The sequence below is a fragment of the Medicago truncatula genome, chromosome 4, assembly GCF_003473485.1.
Source record: "Medicago truncatula cultivar Jemalong A17 chromosome 4, MtrunA17r5.0-ANR, whole genome shotgun sequence".
Taxonomy (NCBI): domain Eukaryota; kingdom Viridiplantae; phylum Streptophyta; class Magnoliopsida; order Fabales; family Fabaceae; genus Medicago; species Medicago truncatula.
Window position 1 is genome coordinate 13,906,395 of NC_053045.1, and position 20,965 is coordinate 13,927,359.

Here is a 20,965-nt window from a genome sequence, read left to right on the forward strand (position 1 = left end):
CAACAAATGGAGGAACACTTTCAAATAGTGTTTGAAATAAAAGTCACGGATAATTGGTAAAGCAAACACTAGGGACTACACAACACTAGCAAATATTAAAGAAAACAGTCGGGACTAGACAACACTGATAATTTTGACTGAATACAAACAAATATTTGATTAAAATTATTTTTCTAACAGCTCACGCTCCAACTTCCCCAACAGCTCTATCTTCCGGTCATCGAGATGCTCTTCGGAACTTAACTTTAGATACATTTTCATTTTCTTAGCTTCAGTCTTTTCTTGCAGCAACTTGTTTTTCTGTTGTTTCACCAAGGTTAACTCTTTCAATTGTTCAATCTCTTGCTCCTTTAATTCTTTGAATTGAACCCACTCCTTTTCCACCTTCTCCAATGTCTCGTCCTTGCTTTTCTTTTTACCTTTTTTTTTAGCTGTCTCCCTACCCATTGGATGAGCACTAGATCCTACAGAGTCCTCGTAAGATCTCTTAGATCCACTACTTCCTGAGTCAACATTTCCTCCCATTTGACTACCATACCGTGGTTGATCTCGAAGAGCGCGTCATTCTTCCTTTAAAGTAAATTGAACATTCTTCCCACATGCATATAATTCCTGGGCTTTTGTCAAAACATCATCTTCCGACCAACCGCTTCCTTGCATACGCTTAGCGCTATCATAAGCACCAACCCATTTATTTATTAATTTGTTCATATAATTAAAACGGTTTCGGCATGCAACTACATCGCGCGGAGAATCGAATGAGCAATGCTCGTTACAATACTCAGCAATTTTACCCCAATATGCTTCACTGGTCTGGTTTCTCCCGACAACACTGCATGTTCCATATTTTATCCACCCATTAATTAACACCAAATTTTGTTCAGTGTTCCATGATGGTTGCTGGTTTCTCTTGCTATTAGGAGTTGTATCCTCTGGAGTTGGAGCAACTTCATTATCTCGTGTCATTCCACCACGATTTATTTGCGATGAAAATTTAGGATATTCACCAACACTCTGAAAATTTTCATTCACCATTGGCATATAACCATTGAATGGGGGTGTTTGAGATGGATATCCCATCATAGATCTAAAATATGGATTAAAGTTGTTTGGAACAGAGGAAGTTGTTTGGAACAGAGGATGGGTGATTGAAATTTGAGGCAAAACCAAAATTAGACATGTTTTGAGGATTTTGGTTGGGGAATTGATTTGGGTTTTGAGGATGTTGGTTGGGAAATTGATTTGAGTGTTGATAATTGTTGGGATTTTGGTAGCTAAAATGGTAATCATAAGAATTTTGGGTGTTGAATTGATTGTTAGTGGGATCCATTTCACTAAATAAACACTAAAACTTCAAAAGAAAGACTAATACAAAGCTAATAATAATATTAAGAGAGTGAAATACTTGATTTTTTTCTGTGTCCAAATCAAATGATCCAAGTCTCTATTTATAGAGAGAAAAAAATTACAAATTTTGGTAAAAAAAAATAAATTATTTGCAATGAAATAATTGGGTCCAAATTATTAAGATAAAAATCCAAGCAGCCAATCAAAACATGCCATGTGTCTTCACATTATCCATTGACAAATCTGAGTGCGCCACGCGTCTCTGTGGGCCAGGCTTTCAACATGTTGAATTGATTCAACACTTCTCTCCTCCAACGTTTTTTCCCATTTCAACACCCCCCCTCCCCCGTTGAATGGCAAATTCAACATGCCATTGCACTTGGTCTTAGGAAATAGATTTCATACAGTGGGACTTGAATTTCACCAAATAAATAAGTGTGTTGAAATGAGTGTTTTTCTATAACCCATGAATACAATATGGTCTATACAAACCAAGTATCAAATATGATTGTCTAATGTCTAGTAAGCTTGGTTAGATCTATCGATTTGGTTTTTAGTACGTTGTTACACACTAGTTTATATAATACATGTGAGACACCGTCTCAAAGTCTGAATTAAGTCTCGGACTTGAACTTCTTTGAAAATCATGTGAAATGAAAGTGATATTTCTTTTGAAATGTTATTTTACAAGTTCCTTCATCATCAAAGATTCTTTTTAAATGTTATTTCATAAGTTCCTTCCTCAAAGATTCATTGCCCAAAGTGCAATTTCATTTTTCAAATACAAAGAAACACTCAAATCAAGTTACGAAATGCTCTAACATTCTTTTCTATCTGAAGAACATCTTTTGATGACAAATTGAAACTCCCTTTAAAATTTACTTTTTCTCTCAAACAACACTCATTAATTCAAAACCTCTTCTAAAATTTACTTGCAACATGTTTAGAATATGTTTAGAATAAACAAAAGATAGTGCATACTTAACACCACTTCAAATCTTTCATAATGAATGATGAAACTTTTTCATAACAATCGAAAGCATCTTTCACTTCTTCAACAATTTTCCACACAGTATCATCTTCATATCATCACCAAGCTTAACGTCAAAATTATACCAAGCTATCTATCAGTTTCAATTAACACAAGAATTTTCAATTAACAAGAACTAAATTTCACGTATCACACAGAGCATCCATAGCTATTAAACTCGCTTAAATAGTCCTCTTTACATTTTCTTCCCTCGAAGATATTCACTTTTTTGTCAGTCATCAATTCAATCGTCTTAAACCTTCAACTTGGATGTTTTCAAACTACACAATCATTGGAAAAATGAATAGAAACACCCACATTAGGTTCGGCCGCCTAAGGTGTTGAGGTGGATCCTCTCCTTTCATTTTCTTTCCTAACTCCCTATATCTCTCTGAATCTCACTCTCTCAAGAGAAATATAGAGGGTTAGGAAAGAGAATGAGAAAAAAAATAGAATGAGAGGATCCAATTTATAGATTGTGTTAAAAAAAATCTTGGAACAAACCAATGTTGGAACAAGTACAAGAGGTCGAGTTGAAACAAATCCGTTAAAATTTGCAAGTGGATGATGAGACATGTGTTTAAGAACAAGATAAATGTTATAAACACTCTTTCTAACTTCACTCTTTTATTGAATGAAATTAATGTGAGTCACATACTTTGGAAATGGATCCCACACAAACCAAAGTATCAAACATGAGTGTTTTCCAATAAAAGAGTGTTAGATAAAGTTTTAAAAAAAATGTTGCTAACCTTCCTCTCAAGAGAAATTAAGTTATAGATAGTGTTTATCGCATAGATTACCGTTTATTAGAAAATTCCTTTATTAAAAAGAAAGATAAGAATATTTCATGGACCATCATGTATAAGATTAGCATAATAAAAGTAATAGATTAATAACTGGACTAACCAACTATGTTCGTAGAAATTCGTTTAGCCTTTCACCTTGTAACCAGCTTTCCTAACTCAGCACAGTCCTAGGAGTATAAATACTCATTTTGTTGAGAACTGTAACCAATTTTCTCATTTCAACAGAATATGAAACTAAAGTTGGATACACCATTACTTTCATTTTAAAGCAGCCTTGCCATGATAATTGGATCTTTAATCATGTTTTTTGCTAGCTTTGAACACTGCACTTGGAGTTTAATTAAGCTGGTAATCTACGAGTACCGAGCCAAATATTTTGAACTTTTTAGCACTACTGAGAGCTACCTCTGCATTCCAGAAATTGTTTTTTTCCCAATTTGCATTTCAAAGTCATCATCAAAGTGATCCATGGCACTCCTTCTCTTGGAATGTTCAGGTGAAACCAGTTGATTTGGAGTCCAACAATCACGGTCTCGAGAATCTGGAGTCACATTCATTGGGTCTGACATCCTTTTTTCCTTCTTTGCCGGATGCATAGTATCCTTGAAATTACATTTACGCTTTTGATGGGTGCTGCTTTGATTTTTTAAATTCCTAGGACCAGCTTGATCCTCAGTATTAACTACAAGAGTTGCATGCTCAATAACCTCGCACAAATCTTGTTCATCGTCAACAAAAAGTAAATTGTCCTTGTCAACGCCTCCACAACGCTGTATTTCTGGCAAGCAAGAGAAACTCTTAAACCGATTAAATGCAAGCAGCTGAGCCTTAGCAATCACAAGCTCCAATCGATCCAAGCCACTAGTAGGCAACTTAGATTGTGTTTTCACATATTCTATAAGTTTCATCGGTGAAAATGAGTCAACATTTTGAGATTCATCCACCCCACGTGTGATGCTTATTTCTTGTCGAATCCCAGTGTTGTCTACAGTCTGGCTTTTGATCATGTCATAGGTGTCTTTAGGTATACAAGAACATGCTAGCCCATATTCGACTCGTCTTGAGACTTCATCCAAAGCACAATCTATAGCATTCTGGAATGATTTTGAACGGCTCCTCTGCTTTTCCATTGTGGAGAAATGTGCCCTAAAATCCTTCAGCTTAGATGCTTCATTCCATGCAAATGATCTGTCACCAAAATATGCAACGAAATAGCAATCTTTTTTATAATGCTTCATTGCCCGCTCAGATGCATCCGAGGGATCAAATATCTGTCCAGGCCACCATGGGTAGGTTTTCACTTTGCCCCAAACCATATCAGAGAAAGAAAACTCGCCTTCTTTTTTTACAGTTGGCAGCAAATACCGTGACTGATGAACTGTTTCTGAACTACCAGGCTTCACCAGTGCATGTTTTACAGCTTTTCCATTAGTTGGTTTTCTCTTCCCAGCTTCATTAAATTCTTCTTCAATTTCCTGACCACCATCTGAACCAATCTGTTTCGAAACACATTCTTTCTCTACAACCTTTTGCATCATATTTGACTCCTCGCCGAGTTTTTCCTTTCCATCATGCAACGGCACATGGCTCCATTGCTCGGAAATTTGAGTGTCTTTTTCAACAATTGCATTAACATCAAAAATTTCCTCACTACCAATAGCTGCCGACAAACCTGCACCAACAGAACTACAAGCATCACTATCTAGAAACCTATGAAGCATGGACAAGGACACAGACACCTGACACGACACCAATAAAATTTGGAGAAAATGACAAAATTCAATGTAATCACAAGTGTCGGTGTCGGACACTGGGACACGTCTTCGATCAAAAGTATCGCTGCAACAAAGCTAGAAACTAAACAACATTCTCATTTACGACAATTACAGTTTCAACCACTAGTTAAGCCGGAAAAAAACACCAATAAAATCAGCAGATATCTTACCTTTAACCTTTGCGGTCTGTTCCATTGTTTTACTTCTTTCTGTTCCTTGTTGATCTTCAACATCTATTAGCATCCTCTTAAGTAAATCAGATTGTTCAGCATTCAAAGCAGAAACACCACTCGTATCCTTTTCAGCTATTATTTGCTCCTTTGCATTGCACTTTTCAACTTCAGTTCCACAAACAACTTCATCTACAATATTGGCTTTGCCATCAACTTTATCGTTCCCAATCGGCATGTTCAATATCAAATCTATCGTTTCCATGATATCAACAATATTAGACTTCATGTCAAATTTATCATTCTCAAAATTTGACATTTCCTCAATATCATCAATGTTATCATTCCGCCCAATCGGCATGTACAATATTGAATCAATCGTTTCCAACATTTCAGATAAGAGTGAAGTAACCGGGCGAGCTACGGTTACGTCCCCAGCACCTTTAACAGAATCACCACAAATCACTTCATCATGAACCTTACCCCCAAATTCCACAGACCCATCTAGGGTTTCACCAACAACAACGTTAACATCATGGGCCACAATGATTTCTGAAGTTGCAGAAGTAAACAATAAACCCTTTTCTGTTTCTTCCATGGATATATACCTCTAAAACTTTCTTTATATCTAACAAAAATCAAAACTTCAATTTTTCAATAAAACATTCAATAAAATCCCTCTATTTTACTAAGAAATTCAGTAAAATATAAAAGAAACACATGGAAACAAAATAGATTTTGCAGAAAAAGCCATTAAAGAAAACAGAAGAAATGTTGAATCAATGAGACCCATGAAATAGAAAAGAACAATAAAAGGGTGAGAAAGGGTGCATTACCATTCCAACGTTTGGTTTTTGTTTTGGTGTGAGAGAGGACAAAGGCTAGGGTTCACCAGGAAAATATATTTCGTACAGTGCGAGAGCTTCAACAGAGATAAAATTAGAAGAAAATATAAATGGGTAAATTGTCACTTAACTCGCTGACTTTGCACATCGTTGTCGTAATTTTCAAATAAAATACAAAATAGTTGTTTAATCTTTGACGTTAAATCTTTGACGTTAAAAACGTTCGTTAACGGATGAGGTGACAATTGTATAAAAATGGTATAAGTCACAATTAGTTATTGTATAAAAATGACAATGACAAGAAATATAAGTTATGGTGTAGCACATTATGTAATTCCGCTACGGGATGAGTTTGCACCAACCCTCACTATCATGTTATTAGAAAGATTTGATTTTGATATTCAAAAGAGTTTGATATTTGATCGGAACAAAAGAGAGAATTAGATGAGATTTAGGAATTTAGTTTTTGTTTTTAGCTCTGATTTTGTTTGGGTTACTTTCAATTTGCTTCCAATGCCACATCATTCATCTTTGTCCGTCTAAAACAATTGTCACGTCATCTATTAACGAACGTTTTTAACGTCAAAGACTAAACTGCTAATGGAGGTACACATTCAAGGACTATACCGAGTCAGTACAGAGTCATGGACCAAAGTAACCATTTACCCAATATAAAGTTAAAGGAAAAAAATATTGAGTAAACCATCAAATTAGTCTCTGTCTTTGTAAGTGAATCTCAAATTAGTTCTTCACGCATTTAATATTTCAAAATAGTCGCTGTCTTTGTCAAAAGTTTCTCAATTAAGTCCATCGTCGTGGGAAAAAAAAACATAGAAACATGGACCGTCAAGTTTCTCAATTAGATCCATGTTTCTATGTTTTTTTTCCCACGACGAGGGACTTAATTGAGAAACTTTTAACAAAGACAGGGACTATTTTGAAATATTAATAGAGTCATAAACTAATTTGATAATCATTTACAAAGACACCTTGAATATGTCTAAGTATGTGCGTAAATGAATCGTACCTTGAGAGTGACGTTGAGTCACCCTTATATAGGTGAAGGAGGCGTTAACGGCTTCCGTAAAATGCGTGTTTCAGAGCGGTGATCCATAACGGAACTAGCATCCTCCCTCAGGACGTTATTCCTTGTTTCGAGGGATTAATCCACGTGGCTTTACGAGATTAATCCACGTGACATTATGGGATTGGACTTACAACTCACTTTTAATCAGAATCAACTCATTCAAATTAACTATTATTAAAACAAAACATACACTAAATCAAATCATAACAAAAATTGTATTTTTACTCCAAAAAGAAACATAGTTTAAAATTGATGCTCACTTTTTATACCTCAATTAACGTTTATATATATTTAACTCGAAACCCTAGACAACAATCCATTATAAGCCAGTTGGTAAACACCCCCAATTTCATTTTCCAGGTCGCGAGTTCGAATCTCACAGTTTCCTTTTTTTTTTTCTTCATTTTTTTTCCTTCAACTTTTACATTTCTTCTTCATCGTCTTCTTCAGCAAAGCCATGGATAAGAAAGATCCAAACAGAATTCCACGAAAGGTACCAAACTATTTTCTCCCTTATTCATTGTGTTTCTCAGAAAAGTGCTTTTCTTTTAAAATCGATTTTTTGTTTTTATTTTCTTCACAGCTCAAGTTTACTCCAAAGGGAAAACCCAAATCTCAAACAACGAAAATGTAAGTCAAAAACACATAAATATCACTTCCATTTTTGAAATAATCGGTTTGAAACGGTTTTCTCGTGTTGAAAAGTTGTTTTTTTTTTATTGTTACAGTGAAGCTGGTGTTGAAGATGAACAGAAGAATTCTGAAGTTCGTGTACGTAGCTTATTGGTAAGTCTCTAATTATTACTATTACTATTTTTTGTTGTTAATTAAATGTTATTAGATAAATTGATGTTAATTTATGATTAATTTTTATCTTAATTCGTGTTTCGCTTGTCAGAAAGAATAAGAATAAATTGCAGTGAAATATCATTTCGAAAAGTGTTGAATAAAAATCGGAGATCTTTGTATGAATGAATACTCAACATAAATATATAATTTTTTTAAAAAAAAGTACAAATTATTTTATTGTGGACGCTATTTTTTTAATATAATTTGTTTTTCTTGGGTGTTTGTAATGCTACTTTTTTTATTTATTTTAGTTTTATTCTTGGTTAATTTAGAAGAATTTTTTTTATATGGTAAAAATTGGATGTGTGTTGGTATAAAAAGTTAATCTAGTAACTAATTTTTAACCAAGATATAAAGATTTTACTTTTGGATTTGTGAACAGGTAATTGAAAATTCTTATGTGAAGTTTGTACATTGTTTTTTTGTTTCAAGTTTGTACGTTGTTTTGTCAAAAAAAAGAGGTTTTTTTTTTTTTCGGTACAAAAAAAAAAAAAAGAGGTTTTGTAAAAGTAATCTAGCACTGATTATTTTTACCTATTTGTGGTAAATTTTTAAGTAATTTTAGTTAGCATTTTCTTTTAAGTAAAAACATGATAGATTTTGAAAGAGGCATTTATTCACATAGTTAATAGAAAATGTTATAGTAGGTGTTTGGTTTTTCATTATCTCACTAACTTTCTCAGGTTAGAAATTTTTAGTATCAGTACAATAAGTTCACATGTTAAATATTAGTTTAGTGAATATCGCGATTTCGATTTCGATTTCACTTAATGGTTTGTTTGGTTGAATAGTGGACAACAATAACATCGAATTTGAAGCTCTTACACCGTGATTTTTTAGAAGCTACATTGTATAGGTCTTTTTTTTCCCTGAATATATTTGTACAGTGTGCAAAAATCACTTATTTTAACTCTATATTTTTTTTATTATATTCTATTTTTGTAATGTATCAGACATATCACATGTGACATGTTCTGTTCTAATTCCAACCTGTCCTACCAAATGCTATCATAGTATTATATATCAAAGCTACTAAAATATATCTAAAAGTGGCAATTATTCTGTTTATAAAGATATGCTAATGATGCTTTTTCTTTCTTTTACTTTCCGGTATTCCTAAACTGACACGGTCCTCGTGAGCTTAGCTTAGTTGGTAGGGACAATGCATAATATATGCAAGGTCTGAAGTTCAAACCCCGGCTACCAAAAAAAAAACTGACACAATTTGTTTTATCTATATATTGCAGGAGAGGGTTGGAAAACGCCAGCCTAAAGTTGCAAAACAATGTAAATTCTCCTTACATTTGCAAAACATTATTTGTCATCTGTTTTTACCACTTTATATGTCAAAAGACATTGCATAACATTAATATTCACACTCTATTTCATAGTTGTGATGTTGGGAAGGAAAGATAATATTTTGGAATAAGAGAGAATTGTTTACTTTCAAATGCATATTTGAATGTTCCATTTTCTTTACAAAGAAGTTCCATTTTTGTATTTAGACATTAGTCAAAATCATTTGATCTTGGAAAAAATTACTTTGACTAGCATGAGAATATCTTAGATTCCATGACTACTTGATTCTATGTGGCCTGCTCTGGTCACAATGATAAATTATTATCACATTCTAAAACACTTTTTCCTTCTGGTGTTTAAAACTTGCAGCCAGTGCGCGAGATGCATTTCCTAGAGATTCATCACTTTCACTGAGATCATTTGGCAGTGGTAACGGTGAAAGCAGTGGCTCAGAATCCAAATTTTCTGCCGATGAGAAATATGGTTCAACGCATTCTTCAACTGCTATGGACTATCAGAGTTATACTTCTGTGATAGATGTTATGGATGATACCACTGATGACGAAGACTACGTGGAACCATGGGTGAGAAATTCTTATCCCTCAGATGTTCACTTCCTATCTGTATTTTTCTCATCCATATAAGCATCTGAACCTTTGATTTAACTACAGGGTCCTGACACAAACTATCCTACTACTCTTCCTCTAAGGAAGCCCAATTCTGGAGATCCAGGTTTGATGAACTAAACAAATAAAGCCTTTAAGAATATGTAAAGTGCTAGCATTGCACAATCTAACACGCTCTTTCCGTCAAACTATCACCTATTGGATGAATTTCATGCAAGTCCCGCCACTTTATGTGGGACCCATTCCCAAAATGGCGGGACATACACGAGTTTCACCAAATAGAATAGAGAATGTCGGAAAAAGTGTGTTTGAGTGATTGTTTCTAACACTTTTCTCTAAGGATATTATTAGCAATAGCCAGTTCTATATAATATTTGGTTTTGCCACTAACAGTTATTTGTTGATTTTTAATATGGTAGCAATTCTTGATGAGATAGAATTTGGGGAGGCTGCTACTGATGTGAAATATGATGGTGATAATCTTAATTCCGCAGAAGAACTTGGGCTCTCGGTTAGTAGTCACAATGATATAATATTAAACTAATCCTACCATCATCATGCAGCTGAAATTTCGATATAATAATACATAGGAAATTTTTCTTCAGGACAAAAGTGAGCAACCTCAGTTGATTTTCTTTAAGCTTCCTACTGTTCTGCCTTGTGTCAAGCAACCAGTGAACAGTAAAGGGAAGGAGAAAATTGGTACCTCGAAAGTATCAGCAAAGGCGAAAAAGGCGAGTAACTTGTTGGAGCTTCCGAGTGGATATATGGGCAAAATGCAGGTGTATAAGAGTGGAGCAGTCAAATTAAAAATAGGAGAAACTCTGTATGATGTAAGTTCTATCCATGTTTCAAAATTGACAATAAGCATAACAAGCCATCCCATTTACCATATATTTACTGAATGAAGTACCAAGTTAGTTTAATTTTGATTCAGTCTAATTGTAAAATACGCAACAATGAATTGAAGATCCCAAAAAAGTTATCCCATGTTTTGGTTATTATACCATTTTTAACTGACTATTGAAGTTGATAACAAATTATTGTTTCTCATACAGGTGTCTCCAGGTACCAAAACTATACTTGATCAAGATGTTGTAGCAATTAACACTGCAAAGAAAAACTACAGTGTTGTTGGGAAGGTTACGGTTGACGCAAAGGCTGTTGTAACTCCTGATATTGATGCCATTGATCTTGAATCCATTGGACTATAAAAGACTTGAGCTAAGCACATGATTCGTCGCCATTACAAGGGGATAGTACAGATATCTATGTGGCTTATGTGAATATGGATGTTTTGTGAATACATCTGATTCTGACTAGAGATATCCTGATGATTGGAAGTACAAACCAGGTAGTAAAACTAGTATGACATTGATGGAATATCAAGTGGAAAATCGAATTTATTTTAATTGCTCTGTAGGAATAGTTAGCTTTCTTTATGTTGAACTAAAATCATTGAGCAATGTCTGATAATATTTCATTTACTTCAATGTTTATGGTCCTTGAATTGTATGCATTTGTATATGATTTATCTACAAGAGAACCTTCGAAAATCTCTAACCTCCAATACAATAGAACAAATTATGTGCGACTAATTTCTCTAAATTATTCTTCACATTGGTTTTGAGGAATGAAAACGAAATTGATTTTGACTATAAGCAAATAAAGCCATCAAAATTAAGTTCAATAAAATAAAATGTACCATTCAATAACTATATGATAATTTAATCAGATATCTGATATAAATAAACAAAAGTATCAGTAGCATAAGATCACATTTGGAAAGTTTTGCATGTGTAAAATAGAGTGCTCATAGCACTCTTCTAACCCAAAAATCCAAAAAAATTGTTTGTAATGTAGACAAATTATGTTGCGCCTAACTTTGGTTCCGACACACCACCACAATCAACAAGACCATGATCGAAAGCATGAAAGAAGCTCTCAGCTTCTCAATAAAGGGTTGAGAATCTTTTGTAAGTGCAATTGTCTTTTTATATGAATGTTGAAAAAAATTGATCACAATCTTGGTAATTTTCTTGATTACTTCGATGAGTTTGGCTCTGGCAGTACTTAATAGCCAAATCAAAACATTTGTTGTATTGTCAGGGTCATCATCAGCAATCCCATCTTGATCTGCAAATTACATGCCCAGATTAGTCTTATAATGATTCCTATGCCCACGGGCCAGTAGGTCATACTTCTATAATATCAACAGTGCTAAACTACAAATGAAATTGAACCATAAAGCTAAGTGCAAATATATACACTGAAAATTGAATAATGTAAAATGAATCAATTTCACCATACGTTCCCTCACCACTAATTCACCGAGTGTGAGAGCGAACCACACCTTAACAAAGCTATCAACATAAAATCCAAATATTAAACAAAATGAAAACTTAAACTCTAACCTGAAGATATTGACCCTCTTAGTTGCTGAACAACTTCATTATTCATAACAGCCTCCCAAACAGCTTCATCGGTGGATAATGATTTTACTAATCTCTGCAGCAACAAGACCTTAGTTATCAAATATCTTGGCTTGACACTCACCCAAGAACCTCTCCACAAACACAGTATACTTTACATTACTAAACAGGAAAAGATAACCGCAATCAGCAATATATGTCAAAGAATTATTACATTTTTGCTTCAAAACAATTGTTATTAAATTTGTTTCCCATAATTCAAAACAACGGAATGTATATCATTTTAAAAAGCTTACATTTCGACAAAACTAACAAAAAATAATGCTATTAAATAGATTCGTTATGAACCGGAACTTATCAAACAATCAAACAGAAGCAGTTTTACCTCTCAGAAATGTATAGAAAAATAAGTAGCAACTTTGAGAAACTTTTGTTTTTCTTTTGTGTGGGGTTTACAATTGTAAGACCTTGCAAAGAGATGAGACAATATATTAACCATAGTGATTACCAGCACTTAATCCAGTACAGTGTTGTCAATTGCTGATCCTGGAAAATAGCGTTCTGTTCAAAGTTTGTGCATAACAGTGCTATAGCATCACTATAGCTGTTATTTGACAATATTTTGTACTAATAGCAAACTGAAAAACTTCGGCAAATTGTTCAAATTCCGCTATGCAATAGCGCTATAGCTGTGCTATTTAACAACAGTGATCCAGTATGACGTGCTTCCCAAATTCAAATATTCGAAAGATATAATTACTAAAGATAAGTAAAGTGATTTTTTTTATAAACACTTATCATAAAAATAGAGTCAGAGACCATAGACTGCACCTGAACAGATGGATCAGTCTGCAATAAGTGAATTGCATAATAAACTCTATCAAATCCATCATCTTGTAGCATTCTCGGATTATATGGAAACAAAGATGGTTCCAGCCAGTCTATATTCTCATCTTCAGAAACTAGGCCAAGACTGCCTAGCTCAATTTCTAGTCTGTTGAAATACCTGTCCCTAAGGAGCTCGGCACGTGAAGCAGGCCCTAACACCCTGCACATATGCTGAGATTTATCACATATCCAAATCTGATAAAACACACTGAGCAAATTTTAGATGAAAATTGAACTCATCACATTCAAACTTCAGCAATTGAATACAAAACACAAAATCAAAGAGTTAAGCGAGCAAATTTTAAATGAAGATTAGACTCCTCACATCCCGACTTCAGAAAATCAAATTCAAAACACAAACTGCAACATTGCAGTGAGCAAACTTTAGATGAAAATAGTACTATTCATATTCAGAGTTTAACACATCGAATTCAAAACACAAATTAAGACACCACAATGAAAAAAAATTAATTTTAAAATTAGACTTTTCAAATTCCAAATTTGACAAATTGAATTCAATATACTACACTAAGACAGCACAACGAAAATAATTTATTTGTAAAAATTAGACTCCTAAAATTCCAACATCAGCTAATCAAATTCAAAATACAAACTTAGAAAATAAACACATGATCTTCAGCCAAAGTTTCTACTCAGTCAAATAGAATACCTAGATCATTTTTTTTAACTCTAACAAACAATACGAGACTAATATAGCATATATGTTTTGTGAGAATAATGCATTCATGCAGACCCATTATTACCAATATATTTCTAAATAACCACAACTGCAACCTTAATATAAAGGTTTTAGAAGTCTCGAAAGCAGCAACTGTGGGTCTGTTTGGATTGGCTTATTTTAGCTTACCTACTAACATAAGTTTTGTGAGACTGTTTGGAAGAACTTATAAAAACAGCTTATGACATTTATCATAAGCTTTTTTCAGCTTATTTTCATAAGTTCTCGAAGATAGCTTCAGCTTATTTTCATAAGTTCACCAACATAGCTTATGAAAATACCTTATAGCATAACAAAAACAACTAAACTCTATTTTATCCTTCCTATAAAAATAGCTTACGTAAGCTTATATGCAAGCGCTTATGATAACAAGCACTTGCACTATAAGCTGAAAATAAGATGTTAATCCAAACAGAGCCTTATACCATGATTACCAACATCACTTGAACAATAAAAATCACAAAACAAAAAAAAAAAAACAGACAATTTTAAGGTTAAAAAACACAAACCAATAGTATATTTTTACCGTTGAAGAGAAGAGAGAGCATCATGAACCTCAGTTTGAGAAGGAGGAGGACCAATGAAGGGTGCAGCACCATCATCATAATCATGGATAGCATCGCCAGTAGTAGTAGTAGTATTATTGGGGGTGTTAATAGTAAAAGAGTTTAAAATAGAAAAATGATTATCTTGATGAGAAGAATAAGAAGATAATGGAAAAGGGGTTGATAAAGATTTAGGTTTGCAGGTTCGTGTAGAAGACGAAATGCCGCGAAACTTCATTGTAATGGTGAATGTGTAAATGTGAAAGTGGAACAAAGGTATTTATGTTAGAATTTAGAATCCAAAAAGTCAAAATTTACACTTTCAATGACATTTTTCGAAGTGGAACGATGCAACTACGTATTTTACCCCAATTATCCCAACATCAGATTGTGTGGGTCTCTTCCACTGTCAGATTTACCAAAAGGAGAAGTTTCAATCATAAGGGTGGATAATGAGATTTGAAAATATTTTAATATATACATTTTTTAGGGGTATTCTATATAAAATTTAAAAAACGACTTTTTTCTATAGAAATTATTGTTAATTAAGTTTTGGATTAATAGCCTTTACCTCTGTAATATAGCCCACTTTTGATTTTTCTCCTGTAAATTTTTTTTGTATTTCGTCCATGTAATTTTTTATTTTGTGTTAGAATACGCCCCTAGACCAGCAGACTGTGCATGTTCGCTGATGTGGCATCATGCGTCACCTTTTTCTGATGATGTGGCACGCTGACTGTATAATTATTTTTATTTGGTACACGTGGCATTTGTGTTTTTTTTTTAATAAAAATTTTAAAAAAGAAAAAAAATCTTAAAAAATTAATAGAATGAAAAAATACCGAAAAAAATTAAAAATTCTGGAAAAATTAATAAAAAAATGAAAAAAATCTGGTAAAATGAAAAATATTAAAAAAATAATAAAAATGTGAAAATATTTAAAAAAATTGTGAAAAAGATTCATATATATTGAAATTTTCGAAATTCTTTTTCGAGAATATCATATTTAAAAAATTTAAAAGATTAATCATTTTTAAAAAAAATGAAATTTTTGATAAAATATTAATCATATTTACAAAAACTAAATTTTCGAAAAAAATTGTGGAAAAGATTAAAATAAAACTTCTTGCTTTTGAAAAAGAATATATGAATTTTTTCTAGATTTTTTAAATTTTTCCGTTATTGAAAAAATTCTGGAAATATGATTTTTTTTCTAAATTTATTAACTTTTAGAAAACTTCGATATATATTAATCTTTGCCAGATTTTTTTATTTAATTTTTCCAGAATTTAAAAAAAAATTCCGCATTTTTTAATTATTTTCTTACTTTTCCAGATTTTTTTTTATCTTTATACAAATGCCACGTGTACCAAATAAAAAAATAATTATACAGTCAGTGCGCCACGTCAGCGAAAATGCACAATCAGCTGGTCTAAGGGGTATTCTAAAACAAACAAAAAATTACAAGGACGAAATCTGACAAAAAAATTTACAGGGGAAAACCAAAAGTGACCTATATTATAGAGGGTAAATGCCTATTAACCCTTAAGTTTTTAGTCCCTATAAATATTCACAGTTTTGTTTTTAGTCCCTACAAAATGAAATCACACTTTTTAATCCCTGTGACATTTTCCTTAAGCATTTTAGGGACTAAAAATGCTGATGAAAAATTTTATAAAGACTAAAAATGTTGATGGAAAATTTTATAGGGACTAAAAAGTGTGATTTTATTTTGTAGGGACTAAAAACAAAAATCACAATTATTGACAAGTAAGCTTACTCTGTTCCAAACAAATAAAAACAAAAATCACAATGTTCGAAGAATGCTAACGCTGCTTACTTTTCTGCAACCGAAAAACAGGCAAACTTACTCTGTTCCAAACAAATAAAAATTGCAACTCTCTAACCCTTATCTTTTATTATATGGTCAACTAAAAAAATAAGTAACGCGAGTTGTTTGGACGAAACGACAATCCCTATGGATACAATACTCTACTTATCATTTTATTACTTGGTAAACGATTTGGTACACTTGCCTAATTCGAACATCAAGTTTTTAGCGCCGTTGTCGGGGATTGTGGATATATTTGACTAAGCGATTCAAATTACTTATTTTTATCATTTATTTTTCTGTCATATATATATATATATATATATATAAAAGGGTATTGTAATCATAATAATTATAACAATAATTATTATTTCCTTCAAAAAAAAAAACAATAATTATTATTATTTATAGTCACTCCCAGAACAGGGCTGCTTGAGTATTTTTGTTTATGATTGTTTGAGGAAACAATTCATGGAGAATTTTGCAATAACCAAGTTCAATCATTACAACAATACATACCCTATGGAGTCACCGTATGCTAATGGGTACGAACGGAGCAACCCGATCAGTTCTTATAAACTATTGGATGCGATGCATTTCTCTCTAGGAAACTCTTTTGTTACTTTTATGAAAACCATTAAACAAACTCTTTCTTCGATTACTAATAAACTTAGAGAGGTTGAACGTGAACATCAAAGAAGAGTTTCACACTTAAGCATGTTGCTTAACATAGCTCAAGACTGGTTAAATACCAAGAGGGATATTCGTCACACTTGAATGACAGTAGAGTTAAGAAGCAAAAAGGTGTTGGCTCCTTTAGAGGTTAAGAAGAATATAATAGAGGAAAAGCAATGCATAGTTCAACTCGAGGAAAGAGAGCAAGATCCCGATGTAGGATAGAGTTGGAAGGAAACAAGGGTCGAAGCCGAACCCAAAGGAAGACGGTGAAGAATTTCAAGAATTCATTGAATTGCTGAAGAATTTATAACTAAACATCTCCTTTGCTGAAGCATTGAATAAAATACTCATCTACGCAAATTTTATGAATGAGCTCCTATCAAGGAAGAAAGGGTTACCAAAGAAAAAATCGATAATACTAACCAGAAGTTGTAATGAAATATTTCAAGGACGGTTACCTCAAAAGAAGCATGACCTAGAAAGTCTCAACTCTATTGGGAAGCTGCCCATAAAAGAAGCTCGATATGGTCTTGGTGAAAGCATTAACTCTACCCCATCACTGTTGATAAGAAAGATCGAAGAAATTCAGGTAAAACCATCAAATTTCACTCTAACACTTACATATAGATCAATCAATAAACCATTAGAAGTAGTGGAGGATGCAATGGTGGAAGCAGACAAGACCTTAGAGACACAAAAGAAGACTCACTTGCTGCAAGAGTCTTGGTGTTCCGTAAGGAGGACAAGCACATACCCTGAAATCCTTATGATGGGAGCATGTGAACACTTACTTCTCCTTGCCAAATTCATGGAGTTCCTTTTGAACAAGAGAAAGATGAAGGATGATGTGTTCTTTCTTTCATACAAGCCACCCTAAGAGGATCGAGGCGTCGAGCTAATAAACGTAAAATGAAGTGTTGCATGGGAGGCAATCCATGGGAACCGTCGGGCTCAAGACGTAAAAGAAGTGTTGGGTAGGAGGTAACCTATTGATCGTCGGGGACTCAGACGTTAAACAAACGCTGAATGGGAGGTGACCCATTATCTTTATTTTTCTGCATTTTTATTTTTGTTAAGCTGAGATGATCTGACTAATCAATTTCTTTTCTTTTTCTGTTGCTAATCCTCCAAGTATTATCTAATATATTTTTATTTCTTTTGCATTTACATGTACAACCTTCCCTTTTATGCTTAAATTTGTTTTAGTCTTAAGTATTCATTTCAAAGAATTTACAGCGGAGGCTGGTTTATCCTTACATTCAAGAGCATGATACTTTATGCGGCTTGCTCGTGAAGGTACTTAAAAGATCACCATCTCTTTTCCGAATATCATAACCGGTGAGATTTAGAGCCCAATATTTCCATATCCATTCTAGGTTGTTAGATACTTAAATATTTTCAATTATGTGTGTTCCAAATGAATGCTATTTTTGCTTGAATTTGCGGCCGTTCTTTACGGACGATCGGTTAGGTTATATTACACACGTGGCAATTTTTCTTTGGTACCTTGAGCCTTTCAAGCCACCCTTATATTCTTATCATCTTTTGTGAAACCACTTTGAGCCTCCAGATGATAATTTCTTTCTTATTTTGTGACGAATTATGTCACAGTCCTACACTTTAAAATGCACCATGTTTGATTTCACTTGGACTTAGATAGGTATTATTATGACTGCACATATTTTGAAACTAAGTTTTGAGGTTGCTCTTTGGAATTAGCAACATCTTAAGTTTGAGGTGAGGTAATAGTAGAACACATCTGTCAGAAATAGAAAAAATGTAGATAACTATGAATCTACACAAAGAAAAAATAGAAAGAAAAAAAAATATCAAGAGCCAAAAAATGATCGCTTAAGAAAAAATGTTTATCTCTCTGTCAAAAATAAAAAAACAAATAGTTCTATTGTTTTACCCATCGTGTTTGATTCAAGGAAGGAAGGATGGCAGTCCATTAAAGTTTAGTAGGAATCCCTAGCTTAGTGAACTAAGTCCAAGTTCTTTTGTTAGCTTACTTTCCCAAAATATATCAACCCTTAACCTAAGCCAAGTTATAACCCTCTAAGTCCTCAAAGTGTGTGAATAACTTTAACTTGACTGTCTGTTTAGAATTGTTTCAAATTTATAACAAGGTACATTCATGTGACGACTGGAGTAGGCTAATGTCGTAACCAACCCTATTAACTTTAGGAAATACATACATGTATTATAGAAAAGAGTATGATTTGCGTCTTTCACTGGTGTTTTTCAATCTTATATGAAGTGTGAAGAGCAATTTTCCTCTGGTTAAGGCCTCCTGCTTAGGTCAAAGTTGAATGTCATCACCATAAACTACATTCTTTTTATTCTTTTTGCTATTCAGGCCTCCATGCCACCCACACGTGTTGCTTTCTTTTAAATTGCTTTTCGTATACTTCTGGATGTTACTCAAGTCTTCTTTTAATTGTTGGTCATGTAGCCATTGATCAATGTGATAATAGCTGATGATTTACTATTGGCTAAATACCTCTTTTCGTCCTTGTAATATTAACGAATTTCTGTTTTAGTCCCTGTAAAAAAAAAAGATTTAGATTATGTTCATGTAATTTCAGATTCTTCCACTTTTGATCCCTCATTTCACCACGTCAGCAGAATCTGCATACATGACACGTAAAATGAGGGGCTAAAAGTGGAGTAATCTGAAATTACATGGACCAAAAGTGGGAGAAATATGAAATTACAAGGACGTAATTTATGCAGATTCTGCTGATTTGATGAAAGAAGGGACCAAAAGTGGAAGAATATGAAATTACAGGGACAGAATCTAAATCTTTTTTTTACAGGACTAAAATCGAAATTCGCTAATATTACAGGGACGAAAATAGGTATTTACCCTATACTATTTGATTCAATAAATCAAAAATGATAATTTATTTAAAATGACTATATAGTAAATACTAAACTAATAGAAATAAAGTAAAAATTTAATTAAAAAGACTTTAAATAATATGATATGACACAGTGTCATCAACAGCTCATGTGTTCGACCTTCTCCTTCTCCTTTATACTTTGTAGTTGTGCTACGTGTATGTGTGTTATTTGCTTGTACATTTGTTATGTTTCTTTCTTTCTTTGCCTCCAATCTCATATTCAGAGTAAGCTTCTATAAAAAAAATATGTCATTAAATGATTCTAATTTTTATTTTATTATATAATATTTAACATTTTATTAATATAGAATCTACCAAAAAAAATATTATTTACATAGAATCAGTTTAGATTTTACAATTATATACCAAATATCAAAAACAAATATTTTTTTATATAGAAAGAATAGAAAGTGGTTTAAAATCCTTTTATTTTTCTAATTTAGTCATTTTATTTTCAATTTTTAATTTTTTCTATACTAATTTTTTTTTTGTGGTCTTTCTAAATTTAAATTTCCTAATATATATTTTTGACAAAACCCTGATATATATATTTGAGGAAATATATTATTTAATTATTACCCAATGAGAGTATATAAAAAAAAATTCAAAAAAAACATAACAAATATATCAAGTTATAATTGCACATACATTTAATATAAATGTTTCTAACATATTTATCTTTATTTTGTGATCAATATTTTCTCAATCAAATTTGACGGATAAATAATAATATCATTATATCATTTGAATATTTATTTAATTTTCGTAATATAATATATTAAATTTGTTTATATTAGACAATTTCGAACTAATTAACAATTTGTCTACTAAATTCCCTCAAAAAAAATTGTATACTAAATAATATGATCTTTTAAAAAATTAATAATGATTTAAAAAAATAATAATGATAGAAAGTGATATAAAAAACATAGCTTTTTTATTTTAATTTTTTATTTTAATTTTTTAATGCTTTCTAAAGTGGAATATCCTAAAATATTTATATGGATAGGAATGAATATATATAATTTTTAAATAAATGATTTATAATTTTTTTTAAAAACATAAAAATATATATAGAAACTTCCATATATAGCAAATATATATTAAAT

General features: G+C 32.4%; 5 protein-coding genes across 5 annotated transcripts; 1 reads left to right on the forward strand and 4 right to left on the reverse strand.

The window, feature by feature from the left end:
* Positions 1-165: 165 nt before the first annotated feature.
* On the reverse strand, positions 166-525 carry LOC25491879 (uncharacterized). The gene has a single exon (XM_039832638.1). The coding sequence runs from the start codon at positions 523-525 to the stop codon at positions 166-168; it is 360 nt and encodes a 119-aa protein (XP_039688572.1).
* Positions 526-561: 36 nt separating this feature from the next.
* On the reverse strand, positions 562-1,080 carry LOC120579895 (glutathione S-transferase T3-like). Its single transcript, XM_039832639.1, has one exon. It carries the CDS (start codon positions 1,078-1,080, stop codon positions 562-564), a length of 519 nt encoding a protein of 172 aa, XP_039688573.1.
* Positions 1,081-3,182: 2,102 nt separating this feature from the next.
* On the reverse strand, positions 3,183-6,099 carry LOC25491880 (uncharacterized). The gene is made up of 3 exons (XM_013599925.3): positions 5,968-6,099; positions 5,132-5,759; positions 3,183-4,858 (listed from the first exon to the last, which is right to left on the reverse strand). Exons 2-3 carry the CDS (start codon positions 5,727-5,729, stop codon positions 3,588-3,590), a joined length of 1,869 nt encoding a protein of 622 aa, XP_013455379.1. The 5' UTR covers positions 5,730-5,759; positions 5,968-6,099; the 3' UTR covers positions 3,183-3,587.
* A 1,298-nt stretch (positions 6,100-7,397) lies between these two features.
* LOC25491881 (uncharacterized) lies at positions 7,398-11,355 on the forward strand. The gene is made up of 9 exons (XM_013599926.3): positions 7,398-7,556; positions 7,647-7,693; positions 7,792-7,849; positions 9,160-9,199; positions 9,581-9,795; positions 9,883-9,943; positions 10,257-10,348; positions 10,443-10,670; positions 10,896-11,355. The coding sequence occupies exons 1-9, from the start codon at positions 7,521-7,523 to the stop codon at positions 11,049-11,051; spliced, it is 933 nt and encodes a 310-aa protein (XP_013455380.1). The 5' UTR covers positions 7,398-7,520; the 3' UTR covers positions 11,052-11,355.
* A 189-nt stretch (positions 11,356-11,544) lies between these two features.
* LOC25491882 (uncharacterized) lies at positions 11,545-14,856 on the reverse strand. The gene is made up of 4 exons (XM_013599927.3): positions 14,423-14,856; positions 13,101-13,317; positions 12,252-12,345; positions 11,545-11,973 (listed from the first exon to the last, which is right to left on the reverse strand). Exons 1-4 carry the CDS (start codon positions 14,677-14,679, stop codon positions 11,717-11,719), a joined length of 825 nt encoding a protein of 274 aa, XP_013455381.1. The 5' UTR covers positions 14,680-14,856; the 3' UTR covers positions 11,545-11,716.
* Between the last annotated feature and the right edge of the window lie 6,109 nt (positions 14,857-20,965).

What these genes read in the sequence shown, in the direction of transcription:
- LOC25491879 (XM_039832638.1), bottom strand. Translation starts at nt 525, where the DNA reads ATGGGAGGAAATGTTGACTCAGGAAGTAGTGGATCTAAGAGATCTTAC.
- LOC25491882 (XM_013599927.3), bottom strand. Translation starts at nt 14,679, where the DNA reads ATGAAGTTTCGCGGCATTTCGTCTTCTACACGAACCTGCAAACCTAAA. An exon ending in GCTCTCTCTTCTCTTCAACG is followed by an intron (nt 13,318 to 14,422) that starts GTAAAAATATAC and finishes GCATATGTGCAG; the next exon opens with GGTGTTAGGGCCTGCTTCAC. An exon ending in AAGAGGGTCAATATCTTCAG is followed by an intron (nt 11,974 to 12,251) that starts GTTAGAGTTTAA and finishes TGTAATTTGCAG; the next exon opens with ATCAAGATGGGATTGCTGAT.
- LOC120579895 (XM_039832639.1), bottom strand. Translation starts at nt 1,080, where the DNA reads ATGGGATATCCATCTCAAACACCCCCATTCAATGGTTATATGCCAATG.
- LOC25491880 (XM_013599925.3), bottom strand. Translation starts at nt 5,729, where the DNA reads ATGGAAGAAACAGAAAAGGGTTTATTGTTTACTTCTGCAACTTCAGAA. An exon ending in ACAGACCGCAAAGGTTAAAG is followed by an intron (nt 4,859 to 5,131) that starts GTAAGATATCTG and finishes CTGTTGGTGCAG; the next exon opens with GTTTGTCGGCAGCTATTGGT.
- LOC25491881 (XM_013599926.3), top strand. Translation starts at nt 7,521, where the DNA reads ATGGATAAGAAAGATCCAAACAGAATTCCACGAAAG. An exon ending in CAGAAGAACTTGGGCTCTCG is followed by an intron (nt 10,349 to 10,442) that starts GTTAGTAGTCAC and finishes ATTTTTCTTCAG; the next exon opens with GACAAAAGTGAGCAACCTCA. An exon ending in TAGGAGAAACTCTGTATGAT is followed by an intron (nt 10,671 to 10,895) that starts GTAAGTTCTATC and finishes TTTCTCATACAG; the next exon opens with GTGTCTCCAGGTACCAAAAC.